At 39.4% G+C, this 22,365-nt stretch overlaps 1 protein-coding gene across 2 annotated transcripts in view; it reads right to left on the bottom strand.

Annotated features, from left to right (window-relative positions):
• The window catches only part of xirp2a (xin actin binding repeat containing 2a), a 51,529-nt gene extending 30,095 nt beyond the window's left edge, over nt 1–21,434 (bottom strand). Inside the window, exons 1-2 of one of the 2 annotated variants that reach the window (XM_067493206.1) lie at nt 21,008–21,434; nt 1,512–1,623 (exon numbers count right to left, since the gene is read on the bottom strand). In XM_067493206.1, the coding sequence (XP_067349307.1) occupies nt 1,512–1,623; nt 21,008–21,220 (325 nt within the window). In that variant the 5' untranslated portion in view covers nt 21,221–21,434. Of the gene's footprint in view, nt 1–1,511; nt 1,624–1,787; nt 1,893–21,007 lie in introns of those variants that run through there. The other variant, XM_067493207.1, reaches the window with a different exon arrangement.
• Between the last annotated feature and the right edge of the window lie 931 nt (nt 21,435–22,365).

The following is a 22,365-nucleotide window of genomic DNA, read 5'->3' as shown; positions in this document are numbered from 1 at the left end:
GTGACAAGAAGGTGACTTTGAGACACCTGGTGACTGTAAGGAGAATTGCAGGTTGGATATTCGAGAGTGGTTCAGAATTAAAAACACACTGCATTCCTAACACACAGTAAGGTACCACCAGCATACAGCATTGAAAAAGTATGACACTTTGAATGCCTAAAGCTGTAGCTAACAAACACTGCGGAGCATTTAGGAGCTAAACAACAAGATATTTATGTCATCAGTTGTGGGACACCTAAAAAAACAGAGCTGAATTTACAGTAAATGTTGCTTATCATATCATCTATCCTCACTTTTAAGCAAACAACTTAAAAATGATCAGATGTCAGTTTTTTGTTTGCAGCTGGTCTCCAATTGATCAAATTTTAGTTTCTCCTCTCTTCATGTAATGTGTTCAAAATATCCAGTCAAAGTTTGAACAGTATGTTGATTGTATTGTCTTGTTGCAGCAGATTGCAAACTATTTCCATTCTCTCTCTACAGAATGCTTTGTTTTCCATCCTCAGGAAAGGTCAGACAACTCAACTACATTCATATTCAGAACCAATAATAGGCACGAGTTTCAATAGTTTCACTGTTCAATTGGTTGCAAGTATCTCTCTCTGCTGGTATTCAAAATAGACAAGTAGACCTGTGGCACCCTGGTGGCCTAGGGGTCAGGTTGCTGACCATGACCACAGTTTTGCATTTACATATATTGCTCGTATAAAACATAGTAATTTCAGGAAAAACCATTGTGTTAAGTTGTTCTCCTATATAACTTTCACAATTTAAAATCTGTTGAGAGACTGGTAGCAGCTCAATTCGCACCTTTATTCATTCTCTTCCCTTCATTGTTAGCAGAACTCTTCCTGTGTTTTTCAAACGCGTAGATGGACAACACTGATCTGAGGCAGACTGCTCATTGTGGTGCCACAATGGTCACAGACAGTTGGTCCAGTGGTTCCACAGCTGCACAGATTCCACAGATTGAAATTCCATTTGTTTCTCTAGTGCACATGCACAAAAGTAGCACTAAGGCTTTGATCGACACCTGAGAGGCTCTGAAGTTTATTTGTGATCTTTGTGAGTTTAAAAATGGACTGTACCTCGCACTGTAAGCCATCAGTGTGTACACTGCTATCAGCGTCACTGCAAAACAAACTGGAGGTAACCACCACAGTGTTGTTATCACAGTAATGGAAGCAGTATCTAGTGAACCCCAAGCTTCCCATTAAAAAGCTGCCAGGGAGGCGGTCTTATCTGGAAAAGAACTATCCAGTTTTCAAAAGCTGCTTTCTACCAAATGTTTATCTTTTGAACAAATGGGACAAAACATTGCATTAACCATTCCGCAGCCTTATTTGTTGGTTGACAGGATAGTGTAACCATGATGCAATCACAGAGCTGGGCCTCTTGTCACATAATATAACACATCAGATGTAGCATTAAAGCTTTGTGAAAAATTACTTCTAAAACTACTTTTAATAATGCAATCCCTAAGTGAAAAGCAAAAAAAAAAAAATACTCACAAAGAGCGTTGTTCTGAGGTGAGGCCATGGTGTGATCTGTTGACGGGTCAGGGTTTGTAAGGCAACTGGACGTCAGCCTTTTGGATGGGGAGGTGTAGCTGGCTGTCCCTTCCTGGTGAGAGAGTGAAAGAGTTATCAGAGGAAACACATGTGTTTTTTCAACAGCGAGATGGAAAAGTGACACACCGGGTCAGCAAAAGCAGCTGGCTGTGCCCAGATCGCCAGTACACACCCTGACAGAGAAACGCAAGAGGATTTGGATTATACCACACATACCTTATGCGTATGATACAGTGACACGTCTGCTGACACTGAAGCTCTGGGTTCCAGTGAAACTTTGTTGCTGTTGCCTGTCTGGACACACATGCATTACAATACACACCTACCCACACACGCACGCACACACACACACACACACACACAGGTGACGACCTTGAACAGAAGGCATTGACTGGAAAGTTAGTGCAAACAGCACTAGGTTGAATTTTAATAGAGCCACTCTAGCAGTAACTAAAGGTGTTTTCACAGGCTTCTATTGATAAAAGGTTCGGCATTGGTAAATGGAGTGTCCTTGGTGCATACAGGCTTGTTTTTCCCTTGAAAGCATTTTGTCAAAACTTAGAAGTCAGCCAGTGCAACATGCCTATTCAGTTGCAAATCATCCCCATGGGGAACAAACACACCTGTGTCTGTGTGTATGTGTGTGTGTGTGTGTTTGTGTTTGCGTTTTGGTAGGCACATGTCTTTGCAAATGTGCGGGTGTGTTTGTCATTTGCAAATCAAATGTATTCCCCATAGGGGTTTTTTTCCTTGCCACAGAGCGACAACAAACACGCAACAACTGTGCAGCAAAACCATGCGGCACACACATTCACAGCTTGGTCTCACTCTCACTGCTGAAGGTGTCAACTATAATTTCAGAAATGCCTAAAAGGACAAAACATCCTTCCAATACATCCCATTTAGCAAATCCTTGAAAGACATGCACAGTCATTTGCATATTACCTAAAGTGTCCCACACAAACACACACACACACACACACACACATCATGGCAAAACAAGGATGTAAACACAATCTCTGTCTCTCTTTCTGTCACTGCACTGTCATTCTCTCACTCTTTCAGAAGTTGCACTCACATCGAATGAAAATCAAGTCAGTGAGCTGCAAGGAGCAAAAGCACAAGGTCCAAACCGACTGTTAACCACATCTCCCTTGTGCTCCATGTTACACTGCTGATGTTAAACTGCATTTTCTCTAAAACGGGGTGTTACTTTACTCAGAGGAAAATGAAGTGCATGAGGGGTAAGATGTTTTACAAATGTGCTTGTGCTTGGAGAATACTGCAGCTGGTTGCAAAAGTGAATGTCACCGTATGAGAGCCATTAAACGGACTGAAACATTTATCTTTGGTTGTCTGATGAGCGTGTTTACACTTCACTTACAGCTAATGTGAGCTGTAAATTATGAATACGTGTGGTGTGTGGGTGTTAACACATTTTAAAAGATGTATTTCTTTCAGCACATTAATAGATACTTTGAAGTTGCATGGCAGCAAATCATGTTGCACATCATGTAATATCAATGTAAAATAGACAAGAAAAAGAAAAACTGCATCCGAGTTTTCAAATTTCTGCCACATTAAGTGGACAATTCTTAAGAACTTCATTAAAATCCTTTTACTAACCAGAAAAATACCCACATTAGCTACAGTTTTCCATCTATTGATATCAGCACCACATTTGAAAAACCCTGCAAAACACCCAAAGCTAAAAGATAATTATGCTTCATACTGTACAATCAATCTTAGGTTGAGACAAGAATTCTCGACCAAAAGAAAAAGCAGAAATTATGCTTCACTTTTCATAGTTTGCTCATACTTGAAGTGTAGTAACGTAGAGCAGTGTGTCATCTGCATCTGCACAGATACCATGTTAATTCTAAAAGCTTGAACAAGGTGCTTTTCAGATCAATGAGCAATGTCTCAATACATCCTTTCAAAGTTGGACAATTAGCTCGCACTAATGTCCACTTTGCACACGAATGGCCAGATTATCTTGTCTCGACTCAGTACTCGAAGGTGGGCTTTTTGCCCCAGCTCAAATCCAGAAAATGTAATGTGGGACCTCTAAATCACTTAGCCTGAAGGTTACCCACACTTTTGTAAAATTTTTGAGTGGAAGTGACTCAGGTGGAAAGGGTCAGCTTTTTGCCCTGGTGATATAATGTGTAATCATTTACAAAAAAGTGAGTATTGCTTCAAAGTAATTTTAACTACTCCCCGTGACAGGAAATTTCAAAACACACTGGCCCTTTTTTGTAAGTGTGGCAACTTAGGGTACAGTATCACAAGAACACTTTAATGTAAACAGGAGGAAAAAGCTTCTTTCAGTGAATCACCTGCTTTACCGTCGGTCCGAAATCACTCCTGAGATTATTGCTTTTTAAGACAAAGACTCTACTACTGTCTATATAAAATGCAGTATTATGTTAAAAAAAGTAATATGTGCTAATAGTAACACATAAATAATTATATAAATATAATATGCATCTTTGAGCAGAGCCATCTCAGTGCTTCATTTGGCACAAAATCAAGCTGGAAAACAGTAAACAAGTCTCAAAAATGCAATAATTTGAAATTTCGCCCAAAGTTATTCCTGTTATTGGCATAAATAATGTTTTAGTCTTTCAGAGGAACCAATAAAAATGTTGTTTTGTTTTTTTTTCTTCAAAACAGCCAGTCTGCAAGAAGAGATTTTGCTGACAATAAGCAGTGAATCTCTTAAAAAAGCTGGTCAAGGGCTCAAAGAGCTGCAGGGGGCACTTCAGCTGCAGTGCATTTAGAAATGATTAACAAACATCATAAAGATAAACGGTATATTAATAGGACCAGGTTTCAGAACTGTCAGAAAAGCACTGGCATTTCTCCGATGTTGTGTTTAGTAGGTTTCTGTTACTTTGTTAGAACACAAACCATTCCATCACTGTGAGTAGATACATTTATTGGAAAGCAAACTTGTGATTAGTACTGTATCTATGAAGCTACAACTCTTAGTTTACCAGGTTTTTGTGGTGTGATTCCATGAATCACAACTTCAGTTACAATGTCTCATGTCACCAAGTGCTATATTGCTGCCAAATACAGTATTCTCTTTAGCGACAGAAGAAGAACGAAGAGTGAGTGTGGGTGGTGGTGTTCCTGCAGATCTCCAACAGACTGACACAGTTAATAGGGACAATTCTTGGTGAAGTCTGTCTAAACGTTGCCGGCCTGTCATGAGAGATAATCCCTGTGAAGAAAATAAAAACCCCAAAACACTGGATCCTCTTAAAAGAAGCACAGCTAATGAAATCAATTCTGGCCATCTGGGACCATTTCATGTGTGACAGGCGCCTACAAAGAGGCCAGTCGAACCCATAATGGTGAAACCATGGTAACAAGAAATAGTAATTCACGCAATGTTGGGATGCTTTCGGATGTGACACTGTGACCCGGCACCTTCACATTGGGGCCTATTAGATAGAGATATCGTCAGAACATAGCCTGGAAATTATGAGCTTGCTGTCATACGTGCAGGGACTTGACCATTTTGCGCTGATTTTTTTATGTCAGCTGTTGACATTTTTATCATCCAACAAACCATGCTCCTACTACTAAGACTTTAATGACATGTCTTGGTGTATGAGGAATCTCTGTGGAGAGCTGTCCACCTCTCTCTCCTCAAATGTTCTCTATCTGTCCTCCCCCTCTTGCCTGCTGTGTCATACTCTGTTTAAAAAAATGTCAGTCTTAATAAGTCAATTAGTCTAGAATTCAGGCTGACGGTTTTATTTTTCTCAGCCCAAGTAGGAGAATGTGCCAGTCAGGTGTGAGGAAAGAGTCCTGTCGTGACCCAAGGTGGTTTACCTCAGTCCGATGCATTATTTTTCCCAAAGGAAAATAAAATAAAGGCCTTAGTTTGCTTTACACAAACAGCTGTTAGATTGTCGAACTGTGCTTTGTAGCCCCTCTTTATGCACTTTACCAACACAGGAATAAAGGTTTTAACTTTCCTGTACTGTCAATTAAAGAATTGGACCAATTTCACGCATCAGTTGGTCAGGTGTGCAGAGGTGAGAAAGTAGACAGGATGTGAACTCTTAAGCTGAAGTCTATTCTTGACACAAACACTTGTCCCACCCTTTGTTTGTACGAGATTACATTAGCACTGTAGCAACGCCCTCATCAAAACCAATCCAGTGTTAAGCGGCAAAGTCTGGCCCATCAAATAAGAACATGCATCCGTATTGCATTCCTACATATCAGTACATCTCAGTTCTAAAGGAGGCCATGTAGACTAGTTGAAGCTTGACCAAAGTAGGAACCATAACCCTAACGTGTTGTCTCTTAACGTAACATTACCCTGAAGTTGTTTTCCCTAACCATAGCACAGTTTTTCCCGTAGAATCAAAAGGTCATGCTCCTGGAGTGTTCAATACTGGAAGTTTCCAGGGCATCAAATAGTGGAACTAATGGAGTGTTCAATAGTAATGGCAAAGGATACCTGTGGTGTCAATATGATATGCCAAAGGATATACAAACTGGTACAATTTGATGCCCCAGGAAGCCTCAATATCGGACGCTGTGAGGTGAGAACGTGCTTAGGATGGATGTTGAATTTTTGTCTGAATGAAGATTAGCAGTTTTGCAGCAGTTTTAAATGGAAGTGACTCAGAGGGAAAGGGTCAGCTTTCTGTTGTCGTCACACATCAACATCTGCCATATTAGATGTGTCACCATTTGTCGTGTGTATTGCAATGATATAAATCTTCATATTGTTTCTCCTGCTTGTCACTTGAGTATGGAGATTGGTTGAACACAATATGTTGATACAAATTAGGAAGTCAAAATGTGGTAAATTTATTCGATCACATTACAGAAGTTTTAGGAAACAATTCAGGAGGGAGAAGAAATGGGTCATCTATCCAAAACTGTTCCATATCCTACCTTTTAGTAACACCCACACTCTAAATGACAATTCCCATGCCAAGGAAATACTGTTGAAAACTTGAAACCAGCAGACAGTATCACATGTGCACTGCAGTCCAGTTAGCGGCACGTCCAAAACAAAAAATCACTCGACTTGGTGACATGGGTGAAAAACCTCTATACCAACCATTGCCGTCCCACCCAGACTGCAGCTTCTAAAGCACAACTGGGGCCCAAATTTGCACCGAGTTTGAAATTAAACCCTTTCTGCTGATTAGAATTTATTTAGATGAAATTTACCTCTGAGCTGCTTTCCCTGTCCCCTGCACCTGACTACTTTGGACTCAAACAGCTTGGAAATTGCTGTGAGTGCTTTTTACTAAAGTTGTTGAACCTATAGCAGCAGTTCAACTCAATAAGGTCCAGTGTTTCAATATCAGATGTGACATTTTGGAGGCACAAGATCGCCCACCTCAACAGGATATAACACTTTTAATATCTTATTTTTGGATTGCTCGTTTCCTTTTTACCCCTCTCTAGTGACTTTATTTTCTTACCCTGATTTCCTCAGTCTTATCTGCCTGCCTTCTTTATTCTAATACTCTATCTTCCTTGACACAGCTCCGTGGCCAGCTTGAGTGTGTCTGCAGCATGCTTGTTATTCTGATCAGCTGAGCTGGAAGAACATGGGACCAGCGCTCCCAAAAATTTATAAAAGCTTCCATTTCAGTGTAAAATGTGAGAGGAGCTTCCATTTCGGCACCTCTCTATTGCCTTTTCTTTCATTTGCGTGTTTGCTTTTCAGTTTTGAACCTCTTCAGTCCCTACAAATCCACTCAGAGGCTTCACTGATTAGCACACCAATGTCCCTGTGGCATTTTGCAAATGAAATAGTCAATTTAATGGAGTTAATTTAATGCCTATGAGTTGTTCATGACAGTGTCTCTGGAGTAACAGGCTTATGGTGAGAAAAATGAAGTCACTCACACATGACTCACTGTTTGGGTGCTTCAATTTAAATGACAGGATTCCTTTGTCAGCAAATGGTGCAAACATGAGTGAATCCATGGATGTGAACGCTGTATTTACACATACAGCTCAGCCACATGCACACTCTCTCTGACAGCTCTTGGAATGAGGGCTTCTGGCTGTGAAAGAGGCCTTATGGGTTTGTTGGCATAACATACGAGTGGCTGCTCTCAAACATGACTCATGAGGCTCAACAACAGTAAACAAATCACTGGGCCTGACCAAGGCAACCAGTTACTTTGGACTCGTTTCTCTAAAACATGCCTGACCTTCTCCAGCAAGTCAAAGCAGTGAGCTAAAGGTTATTCCAAGCTGTCACTATGCAGGGGCAGCTCTTTCAAATCAGCCCAAAACTGTGCAAAGTGATGTTTTCATGCAGGAATTTTAGATTTCTTTAGATCCAGCTTTCTCAGTTACAGCACCTGGACTACATTACCTGGGGTTCCTGAACAAAGACTGAAGACGCTACTTGGATGAGCAGTGAAACAAGACAGAAGTCTAGATGGCATGACTCAACTCAAATATACAGCCAGAGTTTATTTTGCGGCTTTTAGAAGAAGTGCATCCTAAAGCTCCTCTGGTTCAGCTTTAAAATTCAGCTGTAGTTGTTGCAGCTGGCTGCACATGACGATGCCTCACCCTCTTTGTGAATAAATAGATTGGGAAACTAATGCATGGATGCCTGAGTTAATTACATGAGCTAATTGTCATTTAGACAGAGCCAGCTATTGTGAGAAAAGAGATTGATTTGCTCAAAAACAATGTATTGGGTTTCATCTACAGGGTGCAGGCCTTTTACATCAAACATCCAAATGTAGTTCATATATTCTAATCACTGATTCTGATTACTTTAAAATATATTACTTGTATTTTAAAACTTTTACTTATATTACAATATTAGCAACCTTTCAGTTTTACTGTACTTGCTGTGTGGTTTCCATTTGTATCAGGTGACTGATATTGAGCATAAGAAAATAAAAATGTTAATCCTCAGCATAATTAAATAATAAGAAAACAAAATTAAATTAAATTGATCAAATTAAATTAAGCGAGTGTACAGTGCAGTGGTTAGTGCTGTTGCCTCTCAGCAAGAAGGTGATATAGACTGGTGACCTGTCCAGTGTGGACCCTGCCTCTCCCCTAATGACAGCTGGGATAGACTCCAGCTCCCTGCAACCCTTAACAGGATAAGCAGTTACAGATAATGGATGGATGGATGGATTTAATTTGATGGATAACCCATCATTATGCAAGTAGTAGCACAGCAGAAGCCACAGTTAAGCTGTTCAGACAAACCAGGAATAATTTCTATCACAGAAAGGGAAAAAGTAGCCAGTCTTAAGTCTATGTGAATTGTCTGTCGCTACCCTCTGATATAACACAGTGTTAGATTATGAAAAAACCTGAAAATACACCTACTATAATGGATGTCCTCCCTGGCATAGACAACAACAGAAAATCACTTAAAAAAACACAGGTTATGAAACAGCTACAGTTTGTTATGTTGTGTTCATGGTCATGAGAATGAGAAAGAACTGAATGGTTGTTATAGAAACAATAGACATGAGGTAGTCCAAGACAGTCGTCATCTGTTGATAGTGTTGCAGCGACCACAAGTCCAACTTACCTAAATTCTACATTAGCCAAATCAGGTGTAAAGAGACACGATTTACATTTTAGGATTATCAATCCATTGTACTCGTTATAGTTCATTTTCATGAACTAGTTTCATTTTAACTGTCTTTAGCTACTGGTGGTGCTTGTTTGGGACCCATTGCAGTGACATTTCTGCACTTCATGTTACAATGGTAAGAAATTCTTGAAAACTCCAACTCAGGATTCCAGGTCAGATGGTGAGGTGAGTGTTTTTCCCACTTGGCTGCTTATAATAACTGTTTAAAGAACATGACATCAGGCAGCAAGTAGTGTATGGAAAAATCACTATGCGCAATCGAACAACTTCCATCTTCTGTGTGGCACTATTGTGGCACTTTGGATAAACGACGTCATTCACATTCTGTACCAAATCCAGCTCTCTATCCAGTCAGATTTGATTCAGGCACAAAGTGACCAAATGACCAATCAACACCAACATCATACCAGGGTAATGGTCTGCACTTACTGTATATAGCACTTTTCTACCTATTGGTACTCAAAGCACTTTACACTGCTTCTCAGTCACCCACTCACATTTACAATCACACACACTCAAGCACTAAGCAGCTGGCCAACACCCACCAGGAGCAACTAAGTTGGGGTTCAGTGTCTTGCTCAAGGACACTTTGACATGCGTCCGGAGGAGCCGGGGATTGAATCAGCAACTGTGAGATTGGTGGATGACCACTTTACCGCCTGCGCCACAGTGGGTCGCCCTACGCCTTAACCTCATGAAAATAAAGATAAAATAAAGATAAAATGTAGCATGAATTGGTACAGAACTGAATCTGTAATACATCCCCAAATTTTACTTTATACACCAGATCTTATGTAACTTGAGAATAAAACTGTGTTAGATGGTATTGGGTTGAGGCACTTCCTGCTTTTGGATCTCTTACCAATAAATTTGGATATTGTGTCACATGTGTTTATCATACATGCTTGTCCATTTTAATTGCTGTTTCCATTTATTAAAGGTCAACTTCACTGATTTTCACCTTGCTACTAACCATGCTAGTTTGGGGAGTAACCTGTTTGCATATGAATTCAATTTCCCTCTGCCCTTTATATATTTAACTATTTCTGGCTGTAGTTAAAAGACTCCCACAGGCGATGTCACTGGGAGGATTATTCAGATGACGTCAATTATGAATTAAACAAGATCTTTTTGATATTTTGAGATATTCTATTTACTTTTTGATGGTACACTGACTGAAGTAAACATGTTAAAAAGCCTATAACATCTTACCGATGTTTCTCATAAATGCCTGAATTTGTGTCTCAAGGCTAACTCTTGATATTATGCAACTGTGTGTATTGTTCATTTGAAGGTCATCCCACCTTTCATAGCATAATTGAGTACATTTCTTCTGTCTGTCTCTGTCTGCTCTTTAGCAGTTGATTTCGTTTGCACGAAATCAAATTTCTTTTTGCATGGGGTGCCATACAGTAAGTGCTCCCGTTCGCATTCCAGTAGAAGTCAAAAACAATTTTTTTTTGTTTTCAATCCTCTATCGACTTTGCTCGTTATGGCTAAACAGAGGCACAGCGAGAGCTACCCACATCAATATTTCAAGCACACATGGACAACCATGGGCACAAAGAGACAAAGTCCAAAAAGAAACGAGAAAGAGATACGCCACAGGCCATAAAATGAGTGAAAGAGACTCAAAGGAATCTGAGTAAAGAGGACGACCGTGGGAGGAGAGAGTCTGGTTTGTAAATGTGATTTTAGTTTTCTTTTTTAAAACCAAGGCCAGCTGGGACAGGACGGATTAACTGGCCAAACACCCAGACACAGTGACAGTGAAGGGGTAGGAGGTGAACAACAGCAAAACAGAGACAGACACAAACACACACACACTAAGAAGGGAGCCATATAGTGACCCAGAACAAAACCAACAGGGAGACACACATGATTCACATTTACGGTGACAAAAAATCAACACAACAGAGCTGCAACAGATGGGATTTTTAAACCAGAGCTCCTCACTCTAAAAACCTGTCTCCATACATCAACAGACATACACATACATACACTTTATGGTATTGCTGCTTTGGTCACTGCCAGCGTTTCATTTTCCCTCCTGGCTGCTTCTTTGACACTGTAAAAACTCGCCTGCTTTTCTTTCATCTCATTTCGCTGCTGGTAATAAAAGTCTGTTTGGATTCATGATGCAACATTTAGTCAGTTCTCCCTCATCAGTGTATGTGTTTCTTTCCTGTCAGAATCCTCCTCCCCGTGCCCTACGTGCTTGATGAACAGAACAGTGCAGGGCTTTATGCTTTTTATTTGCCATTATTATCAAACCTCTGTTTCATGGAGCTTTAAATTAATGGTTTTCTATAGCTGCTGTGTTAACAACCAATTCAGTATAGCTAGTCAGTGATAAAAGCGCCCTGAGATTTTCCCTTTTATATCTCTACTGTTCTGTTTACATTGTTTTATTCTGTTTGACTTCAGCGTGCAACATTTACTTCAACAAAGATTTGACTAAAGGACCTAAAAACATTACACTACAAAGGTTAGCACTGTCAAGATGACTCCTGAAATGCGTTAATAAGTTGCCAAATTGTAATTTACATATATTCTATTTACTGCACCCCATAAGTGAGTCGATGAATTGCAATGTTTTGATCAGAATAAACTGCTGCTGTTATTGGCATTGGCTTTACCAGTGTAGGTTTTGTATTGGAAAAGAAAAAAGCTGTATCACACATGTATGAGGGTGACATAAAATAATTCTACAGCTCTTCTAACCCTTCAAACCGTATTTTACTGACTGAATCAAATTGTAAATCAAAAGAGTTGATTTTTTTAGGGTTTGTGCTGCTCAAATTAATGTATTTATCATAGCTGCAATTTGCAATGATTGTCCTTGAGAAAAATCTATTTTGAGCCAGTGTGCATCATGGCATCAATGCAGAAATTGCAATATCACTCTTGGCTGCTATGCAAAAATTCCTTCACTGCCCAGTGTTGATCCTGGTGGCTTGGTTTAGATGAAAAAAGTAATTTGATTAAGTTTAGAGAAAGATTGTGGTTCTGTTTACAATTCAAACACATTGGTAATAACTGTTCAAAGTTTATGATTATGGTTATGGTTTTACTAAGTTAAGCTAAAACACAATATTTCACTAACCTTAAAGGGCAACTTAACCAAATTTTACTTGCTTTCTACAGCTTTAGTTTAGGGAGTAAATGTATATTAATGCTTTTTTTTATACATTATATTATAATTTCCTGCTTTTAGCTGAAAAACTCCTTCACAATGACATCAACTGGAGGACTTTTTTCAAATTATTATTAAGAGTTCAGATAATGTCATCTGGTGGAGCTCTCAAAAAGCAGGATGATAAACTCCATTAAGTGAGCCTCAAGATGACATAATCTGAACTAATGGTTGCTCCAAGTAATGTCATCTGGATGTGTTTTTCAGCTAGAAGCAGAATTCAATAGTATTAATATACAGGTACTAGTCAAACTAGAACCAAAAGAAGCAAGTTGAACATCAGTGAAAGGGGTCAGTATAACAAATAGTAAAGCTGAAGTCACAAAAACTTGTACATGCTGTACTGTAAGATCAGATATTTTAGCACTAAATCCATTAGTTACGTTTTATTGATGTGTTCACTATGAATGCATTTGCTTCATTTAGGTACATTTTCAACCTATTACAATTTTTTTGTGACCGCAGGTTAGTTTTACAGAACAACGTATATATTATAGCCATACAATCCTCACTCACACACTAACTGTAATTTAGTGGCCACCCCAGCATAGTCAGTGCTTCACGTCAGATCTCTACAGGGTTAAGTGCCTTGTTTAGAATCCGTCCAGGGTGGAGGCTGTTGAAGAGGAGAACGATTGAGTTAGCCCAACTGGGTCAATTTGCAAATGACAAATTTGACCCAGATCTAGAAAGCAGCCGATTATTAAAAGCTTGACAGATGTCCGATGATTTTGAGTTTCGAAGCTTGACTGGGGGTAAACTCGGAAAATACATAATTGTTTTTATCTAACAATTTATCAACAATGGTAAATGTGTGTTTTCGTGTAACTCAATATTAACTCAATATGAACATATGGGTTCACGTATGGGTGTTTTCTGGAATCATTATGATGTGAAAATAATATATTTTCACAGCACAGTGTCTTTTGCTTTTTTGTGTATATGGGTTCATGTTCATGTGGTCATATATTTAGCTTCTGTTTATTGTGGCCTGTGGCAGAACTCCTCATTTTGGATTCTGGATTTTCTGTATTATCAGAGCTCTTATCTTGGCCTGAAACCTGACAAACATTTGCTCATCTCCAGGGAGAGAAAGTTACGGGTACAAGAAGAAAATGGGTGGAAAGAATTCTTGCCAGTGTCAGTGATTGTGCAGCCCTGAAGTGGGGCCTGATGAAGCTTATCATTATTGAAACATGAAAATAATTTGTTAATCAGACTCTGACCTGCTTCACCTACTAAAATGTGAATTCGCTCTTCATTTTTAATCTCTCTCTCTCAAGCTCTCTGCTGATTCACTGAATTTCTATCACTCCCTATCCATCTTCATCTCCCTTCCCCTCTGCCTTCCCCTTGCAGCCACTCGCTCAGTCTCTTTCACAATATGACCCTATGCTCACTGAATGTAAATCATATTTCAGTCTCTTTCATCAGGCTCTGTGCTCTCTTAATGTTCAGTGAGCAATGCCAACATCACCAGGCACTATTTATACATGACGACTCTAAAGTGGCTTGGGATCCAGCTCTGTTTTCAGCCTCTCTAAATATACACTGCGCCGAGGAACAGACATCGGCTGACATACTGCATGCCTACCTGATATTCTGGGGACATACGTCTATAATTATATGGTGTGTAATACAAGCTGATGCATGTGGACACACTTCATGTCACTTCAGTATGCTGGCTTTTATATTAACTATAGTTTTGTGACAATGTCAGCTGGTCACTCTGTGAGTCCAGAACTTTGATTGACGTGACAGCTTTGTACACAAATCCATGATTTTCAGAAAAAGAATGAAAAATGTTAATTTATTAATAATTAATTTCAGTTCATGTTCTTGTGTAAGCCATTGTAGCCTTCAGTCAGTGCACAGCATTGAAATTTGTCTGCAGGTATTCCATTCCAGTGAATCACTACCACTTTTATAATTTACTCAGTTAATCATTATAAGATAAAAATATGTCACAAAAACACACAATTAAACACTCAGACAAAATAAGAGCAAGCCAGACCCTTAATATGGCACAATAAAATCATCATGTTACAGGCTATTTGTCTTTTAAATAGTAAATAATAAATAATTAATAAAAAGGTAATGTTTTGATGTTATATTCAGTTTCTTGTAAAAACAAAATAATTTGTTATATTATATAAAAGATTCTCGAGAAATGTTTCAGGTGATTTTTTTGGTTTGTCTTTGTGGCAACTAAGTTGCTGCCATAGAATTTGTCTTTAAATAAAACATGGTGAATATTTATCTGATTTACATACAATTTCCTTTTGTAAATCGAGCATACTCAGTTATTTAAACAAAGATACAGTAAGTAAATTTAGTGGTTTTAGCAAACTTCCTAACAATAATTATTAGACATTTATGTGCCCAGAAAAATCTTAAGTCAGGTTTTTATTGTTTTTGATCCAATGCCTGCAAAACTAATGGCTTTCCAATCAGTCTTAGTCTCAGGTTTAGTTCAACCTAAGTAGTTAAAATAATATAAGAACATACTGCATATTTAAAAGCTTCTTCTGATTTTTAATGCCAACATGGCAGCAATATTTAGCATCCTCATTTTTTTTTAGTGTTTCAAGCAAATGGAGCAGGTAATGGAATAGCTGCGACCAACCCTCTTTAGTCGCCCCTGAACGCCTCACATGAGGAACACTGGAGCCGCTGGCAACAAACTGATCACGCTACCCCTTCTATGTAGATGTGACGCTTCTTTCTTAAAGTAAAGCCCACATATATCAAATTAAAATGTCTCCCTACAACAAGACAAGAGGAAACATCAGATTTCTATGATGGTGTATTTAACTTTGAGGTGGGATGTCAGGTTTAGTGGAAATGGTAAATGGTAAACACAAGTAAATGTCATCATCTTAAAACCCTAATATTAGCAATTAATCTGGAAGAACTGTTGTTTCTCAGTGAGCTATAGAATCCCAAAGTCCCCTCCTAATCCCTTTAAACACTAAACCCATTGTTCTTTGTGTATAGATGTTTATTTCAGCTGTCTATTTTTTTTTTTTTTTTAGCTCTAGTCATGAGCTTTAATGATTAAGCTTTCCTTTATGATAAGCCAAACTGATTTGCATGGGAAAGCTTTTCTGAAGAGTGCTTCCTTTTTTTCACTAGGGCAACAAAGAATGGAGAGATGGCGTGGTGCTGCACAAATACACGTCTACAATAAATGATTCAAACAGTACGCTTTGAGGCATTTGGCTAATTGTTGCACACATATGCTCTTTTGGGTGTGTGGGTGTCAAACCGGTGTTGGAGAAAAGACAAACTGAATCACACACCAATCTAGATGGTAAAAGGCCCAGAGACATGCCTTCATTACCCTGCTATGGGAATGTATTATCATCCATTGGAGGGAATAGAAACATCTTAACAAGTACCGACGTCAATACAGAGCAGACTTTTACTGATGTTTCAAGTCTCCACATCCACAAACAAAATCAATGGCAGGTAGGAATATGAGTTACCTGAATGAGTCAAATGAAGCAGGGAGTTTCAGAGTGCAACTATTTTGAGAGCCAAGGCACCGAGCAACAAGTCATCATCACACAGCAGCCTTGCAATGCATCACAGATACACAGACACACACTCACGTGCACGCACAAACACACACACACACACACACACGGCTCGGCTGCCAGCTCCATTAAAAGATTTGAATCTGTGAAACTGAGACGAAAGAGATGCCTGGTAAAAGTTAATGGAATTTTTACGAGCTCAATGGACTTGATGAGGACGTCCATGTCCTCATCAAGTCTGGATCAATTTCTTGCGGACACATAGTGGCTTTTAGTTTATTTAAGATTTAATTAAGTGCATTTAGGAACACTGGTGATTATTGATTGAAAGGTGATTTTCTTTTTTTTTGTTTGTTACATTCTCATCTTTCAGCATGTCTTTTGACACTTAGAGTGAGATTCTTTCACATCGCAGAGTGACAGAATTCACACTTACCAAGTGGAGAAAGGTGACTTTTAAAAGCTATAGAAATGGACCATATAAAAAGCCTAATGCTTTCCTCCATTTAGTGTATTTTAGACTGAATACTGCCTTTTGAAAACAGGCCATTTGTTGAGGGCATGTTATGAGAATATCGAGATTTATAGAGAGAATATGTTCATGGGAAAATGAGGACTCTTTCAGTCCACTGAGCTAGACTCATAAAAAATGAGAGCGGGTTAGCGACAGTGATCATACAAGTTATGAAAATAAACTGAGGGAACATTCCAGACTATTAGTGCCACTGTCTGGATTTATGTAGATGCCTCCGCCAACCCCCCTTCCCCCCACCCCCCCCCCCCCCTGCCCCCCGCCTACTCCCTTTACCCATGTTATCCAACTGTGTGTGAATAGCTTTATCCCACATTATGAATTCCTTTTAGACTCTTCATGCTGTGTTAAATTTGTCAAACACATCAGAATTAGATATTTCACCGATTATGCAAATGCAGATAATCTGACATCATCAGAGAGCAGTCATTTTAAGACACCTTCAGACATTAAAAATCAACTCCAATTAACACCAGGTGATTAGTAATTGTGTCACTGTGATAATCTCCTGATTAAGAGCACATCATTTATCCTTCTTGTATACTTTGGTTTACACACAAGCTGTTTTTAATTCCTTTTACTCCCTCCACCTCCCAGATACTACACTGCCATCCACTGGCCAGCAGTGGCCATCACAACATGAATGCCTGCCAAATCAGGTTATGGATGTTAGAAATATGTAAATTATGTAACCTCTAATGTATGCTCCAACTTTTTAATGAGCTAGTACAAATTAATGAAAATTTTTCAAAAGTGCAAAGGTTCAACACCCGTGATTATTGCCCTATTTGTGTGCATATTTGCATGCATGCAAAGTATTGAACAGATAACCTCAGTTACTGCCTCATCTGTGTGTGTTTTTCTCCGTCTGCACTGTCATGACCAGAAGGTCAGACAGATGTTGTAAACATAAGCCAGTGTCCCTCGAGGATCACCCAGCTACACGAGAGGAAAAACATGGTCTTTGTACTCAAGATAAACCATTGCATCAGTTCACATCTGCGGTTGCTGCAAATGCAGACTGCCCTCCCCTTCCACACTGAGGATTTTGGCCACAGCCGAGCGACCACCTGGGAATGCATCAGTCATTGTTATGGCTGGCCATCCAATGGCACTGCACCATTTAAATAAATCAAATGGGGCATAGAAAGAAAAATACAGTGCATCATCAAATATTAAGCTCAGCATTATGGATGAGACGGACACAAGGTCGTGTTTTATAAGCGGCCGGCTGCAGAGTCTTGTCCTCTCTCTGGGAATCTGGGAACACTGCCCACATGCTACATTATCACTGGCTACTGGCTTTTTCTTCCCAAGAAAGGACAGAAACAGACTATAAGCATTCATAACACAATGCGGAGATACAGACCGCAATTTGTAGCATACAGATATGTTGACCAGATGTACAGTTATTTAAAAAGAACAAAAAAAATTATTCTCCCCACTGGGTTTTGAACTTAATGGGAAATATCCTGAAGTGGCAAACTGATAAGAACCCACTATTATCTATAAGTCCTTATCCTGTTCAGGGTCACAAGAGGGCTGGAGTCTCTCCCAGCTGTCATTGGGTGAGAGGGTTCACCCACAGGTGGACAGGTTGCCAGTTATCTTAGGGCCTACACAGACACACTGACATTCAAATTCAAATTTACTCCTACGAGCAATATAGAGTCACCAAGGAACCTAACATCCATGTCTTTGGTCTGTAGGAGGAAACCCACAGAAGCACAGGGAGAACATTCAAACTCCACACAGAAAGGCAACAGCCAGCTGGTGCAGCTGGGAACCTTCTAGCTGTGAGCCACTAACCAATCCACCACTGTGCTGCCTGAGCAGCAGTGTTCCGCACATTGATTTGTCATGAGTTTTTACATCGGATGCCCTTCCTGCGGAACCCTACCATTTTATTGGGACCAGTGCCAAGGTAGCCCATGATGGCTGGGCGTGGCCATACTTAGGCAAAAGTTTAACCAACCTCACTAATCTAACTCAAAGCACATTAGTATTGAATGTAACATGTGCTAAATCAGATTTATTTAACCTGTTCTCTAACCCTAATGCCCATATGATTGTTTGTCCTTACCCTCTCAGTCAACCCTGTGAACTGGTTGTCAAAATAGCTGCCATGTAGAGAGACAGATATTTGTTAAAACTGCATGCCAGGCAACAAAATGGCAGATACTGTTTAATGTTTAGCATTCTGATGTTAGCCAAAGTCCATCGCTATGTCATTACAACACGTGTTTTACAGTAGACTTGATTATAGGACATATCCAAAACATTTAGGGAGTGGGTTGTGGTAACTGTAGCCTTACAAAAGCCCTGACAGACATGATGTTCAGTGCTGTATGATCTTTTTGGAGGCTGTCGTCTGTGATGTTGTTAAGTTGCATAATATTTTACTGACAGTTTTCATCAGTGAAGCTCGACTAAAAAGAACATAAATTGATGTGTCAATGATGCAGCACAAACATCAGCCTCTACAATACTGTATGTATGACACACAGTCTGCATACAAATATTATCCTTTACTGTCAAACTGGTCGTTTATGAGCCAAGGTGGGATAAAATATTCAAACATCATTCTGTGTTAAATCTTCACTGATCTTATGGCTTTATTCTGTTTTATTAATCAAATGCTCCTGCAAATGCTTCTACACACACCTTTTATTACAGTAGGTTGGACGAGTGGCTTGCACGGCAAAACCATTAATTAAAAGGATTTTCAAAATAGGCAAAAGATCCAGCTTTTTCAGCAGAAAAATGGGGAAGAGTGGCCAAAAGGAAGATATATAGAGAAAGAGAAGAAATACAAAGAGGGACAAAGCTACACTAGGAGAGGCTGAGGAAATGAGGAGAAAGATTATTTATGGTTCTCTGTTAATACTGTACAAATTCCAATGTACATTTACATTTACATTTACATTTAGTCATTTAGCAGACGCTTTTATCCAAAGCGACTTACAAGTGAGGTACAAGGCAAGCAAAAGACACCCTGCAGAAACATATCATATCATCTAGTAATAGTATCACCATCTTTTACATTACAATGGTGAATTGGTTAGCAAACAGATGCTTATTTACACAGGCAGCAGATTCAGCTGACAGTGGTTTGAAACAAAACTAATGAGAGCTGTGGGAATGATCGAAAGCAGAAAAACTGCAGGCCACAAAAATCAAAACAATGAGCTAAAAGACATCAAAACCTTCCATTCACTGGAACTGCAGAGTTATGCCCCTTCACATAAACACACTTTGAGTAATTTGATCTGTTAATGTTTTGTTTTTTTAACAAGTCGACCACAATAAAATATGAGAGAGTGAAAATATTCAAACACACAAATGCCTCAGTGACCCCTGTATATGAAAGGGCTGAGAAAGTTCTCTCAGCAGTGAGCTGACGACGGCTAATGGCCAGTGAGACACTGTGGAATGTAAAAGTAGCCATAATAAAGCCAACGCAGAGCTCTTATCTTCTGAGATTGGTACAGCTCCTTCCACAGTAAACCAAACATCGTCTATATATGGTAATATTATTATGCTATCTCAAACTCTTGGCTTCAGTGATGTGGATTATTAACCCGAGCGAACTATAAAACGTTTTCATCTCAGGAACCAGATGTGCTTAGTTCTTACTGATCCATGTCTCTGGCCTAATGGTTAAGTTTAGCGCTTATTTCAGCACCAGCTGACATACCAATTACAGGGTTATTTTTAAAATGCTGCTTAACCATAAAGATCCCCAAAATAGGTCCTAAATAACAGGGTGTCAAATAACAGCAACCCAGTGGCACTGCACAGTGTGTACAGTGAATGTGCCACCAGTTGGCACTGGCCCACACTGACAACTACACTGCCCCCAATGCACTGGATCTTATGCTGGGTTATATTTTTATAGTTTAGATACTTTGAAGAAGCTGTTTCTACACTACCACTGAACATTTTAATGCTTCACAACGACATTTGGAGCAAAAAGTAGGTCATCTGAGCCTTTGTGTCTCATCATCAGGCATTTGGTAAATCTGAGGTTTTCTCCTAATGACCCATTTCACTTCCAGCAGTCTTAGATTTTCCTCTTGGAGAAGCCAACTGAGTTGGAAAAACAAAGTCAGGGAGAGAAGGCCACCCTCCTCTCCAGCAAGGAGATGTAAGTGCTTTCAACAAAATAATGGAAATCCACAAATTACCAGTCAGTGAATCATGTGGAAACCAGCAGTGAGATATGCAGCATCTCAAAATATGTGACATCTTTAATCAAAAGGAAAAACGCAGGTTGCAAGTGTGAAATGTACATAGTGCACAGTTTGTCCTCAACATTATGTCACCACTATTGATCTTACATTTTCATGTTTTTCAGGTTGCAAAAGCTTTTCAATTTGTTGCACACTGCGGTGAACCTACCCTTCTATCAGACAGCCAAAAGTGTAGGGCACTTAAGTTACCAAACACTCAATTTACCTAGAGAATACTGGAGTTTCATTTCACAAAAAAATTACACACCAAAATATAAAAATGAAAAAGCACACGGGCAGTACTTACCGTGGTTGCCACAGCGGGCTTCTCAAACATTCTCTTTAGGCTATCAAGTGGGATGTCAAACCTCTCAATCCTCTTAGCAGCCTGCAGGTCCTCTCTGAACACCGGATTGTCTGATACCTCTACCTGCGGCCCTGGGGGAGCATGGGAAACGAAGCCAGAGGTCGCCAACACTGCACTCGCCACCTCTTCTCCATTTCCTGATTGAATTTCCATTGTTGTAGAGAAACCGTATCTTCCCCTTTTTCCCTTCAGGCTGGTGCTCGGGGTGGACGTCTATTGTGAGCGAGGACTCAGGAGGGGTGAGGAAGTAAAGGAGACAAAAGTGAGGGTGAGGTGTAGAGATGGAGATGTAGTGGAGTTTTCCTTTCTGCCTGTGAGGCAAGTACGGTTGTGCAGGCACAGTGAAAAGCTGGAGGGAAGAGGAGGAGAAAAGAAAGTTCACAGGAGTTTTTTTTCCCTTTCTCCTCTGCCCTGTAATTACTCACACACACACACACACAGAAACACAGAAGCCTGTGTAAACACACATGTGGGTTTCAGAAAGCAAGTTGAGATATGAGTTGTAGGAGCAGGCCAATAGAGTGACAACAAAGAAGAGGAGAAAGAAAAGGAAAGAGGAAAGTTTTCCTTTCTTAAACAACACATTGTTTACATAAAAAATATTATCAGCTTTTATAATATGATACATTATTGGACTGTAAATCAAATATGAAATAGCTGAAATTAGTGACGTGTACTTTCAGCTACACAATTTAAAATGTCTGCAGTGACAAAAGGCCTTAAATATAGAGAAGAATAGATCACTGACACAGTCCACTATGCAGCAGAATGAGTACAACCTAAAGTACTTCAAATATATGGTGCTCACAATTATTATGACAGTAGTGTTCTTTTTACTCAGCTAGTTGCTGTCTGATGGAAAGTTTGAGTAATTTTTCTGCACTTTACCTTTGATAAGGTAAACTTAGGTAAACTTCTGTTCAGGTTTGGTTTTGATCAGAGTTGCTAATCCTAATAAAACCAATGTTTACCACTGATGAAGCTCTACAGTAAAGCTAATGCATGAGAGGCACAAACTAGGACTAATATTAAACTAGCTGTCCTAAAAGTAGTATTTACCATCAGAGCCAATGCTGTGTTGTTTAAAATATCTATGATATTGTGTTTCCTGTTTATTTTACACACACATAAATAGTACATTCAATGTTAATTGTGGGCACAGAGAAAAAATGCAATAATAACGTAAACAGATTGTAATTTTTAAAGAATAATGAATGATAATCAGATCTGCTTAATAGTTTAAATCGACTTTGAGCATTTGCCGACTTTTTTTAAAACTCTTGCCTTAGGTTTTCTCT

Source organism: Channa argus, chromosome 23 (genome assembly GCF_033026475.1).
Source record: "Channa argus isolate prfri chromosome 23, Channa argus male v1.0, whole genome shotgun sequence".
Classification (NCBI taxonomy): domain Eukaryota; kingdom Metazoa; phylum Chordata; class Actinopteri; order Anabantiformes; family Channidae; genus Channa; species Channa argus.
This window is presented reverse-complemented; position numbering and strand designations above follow the sequence as displayed.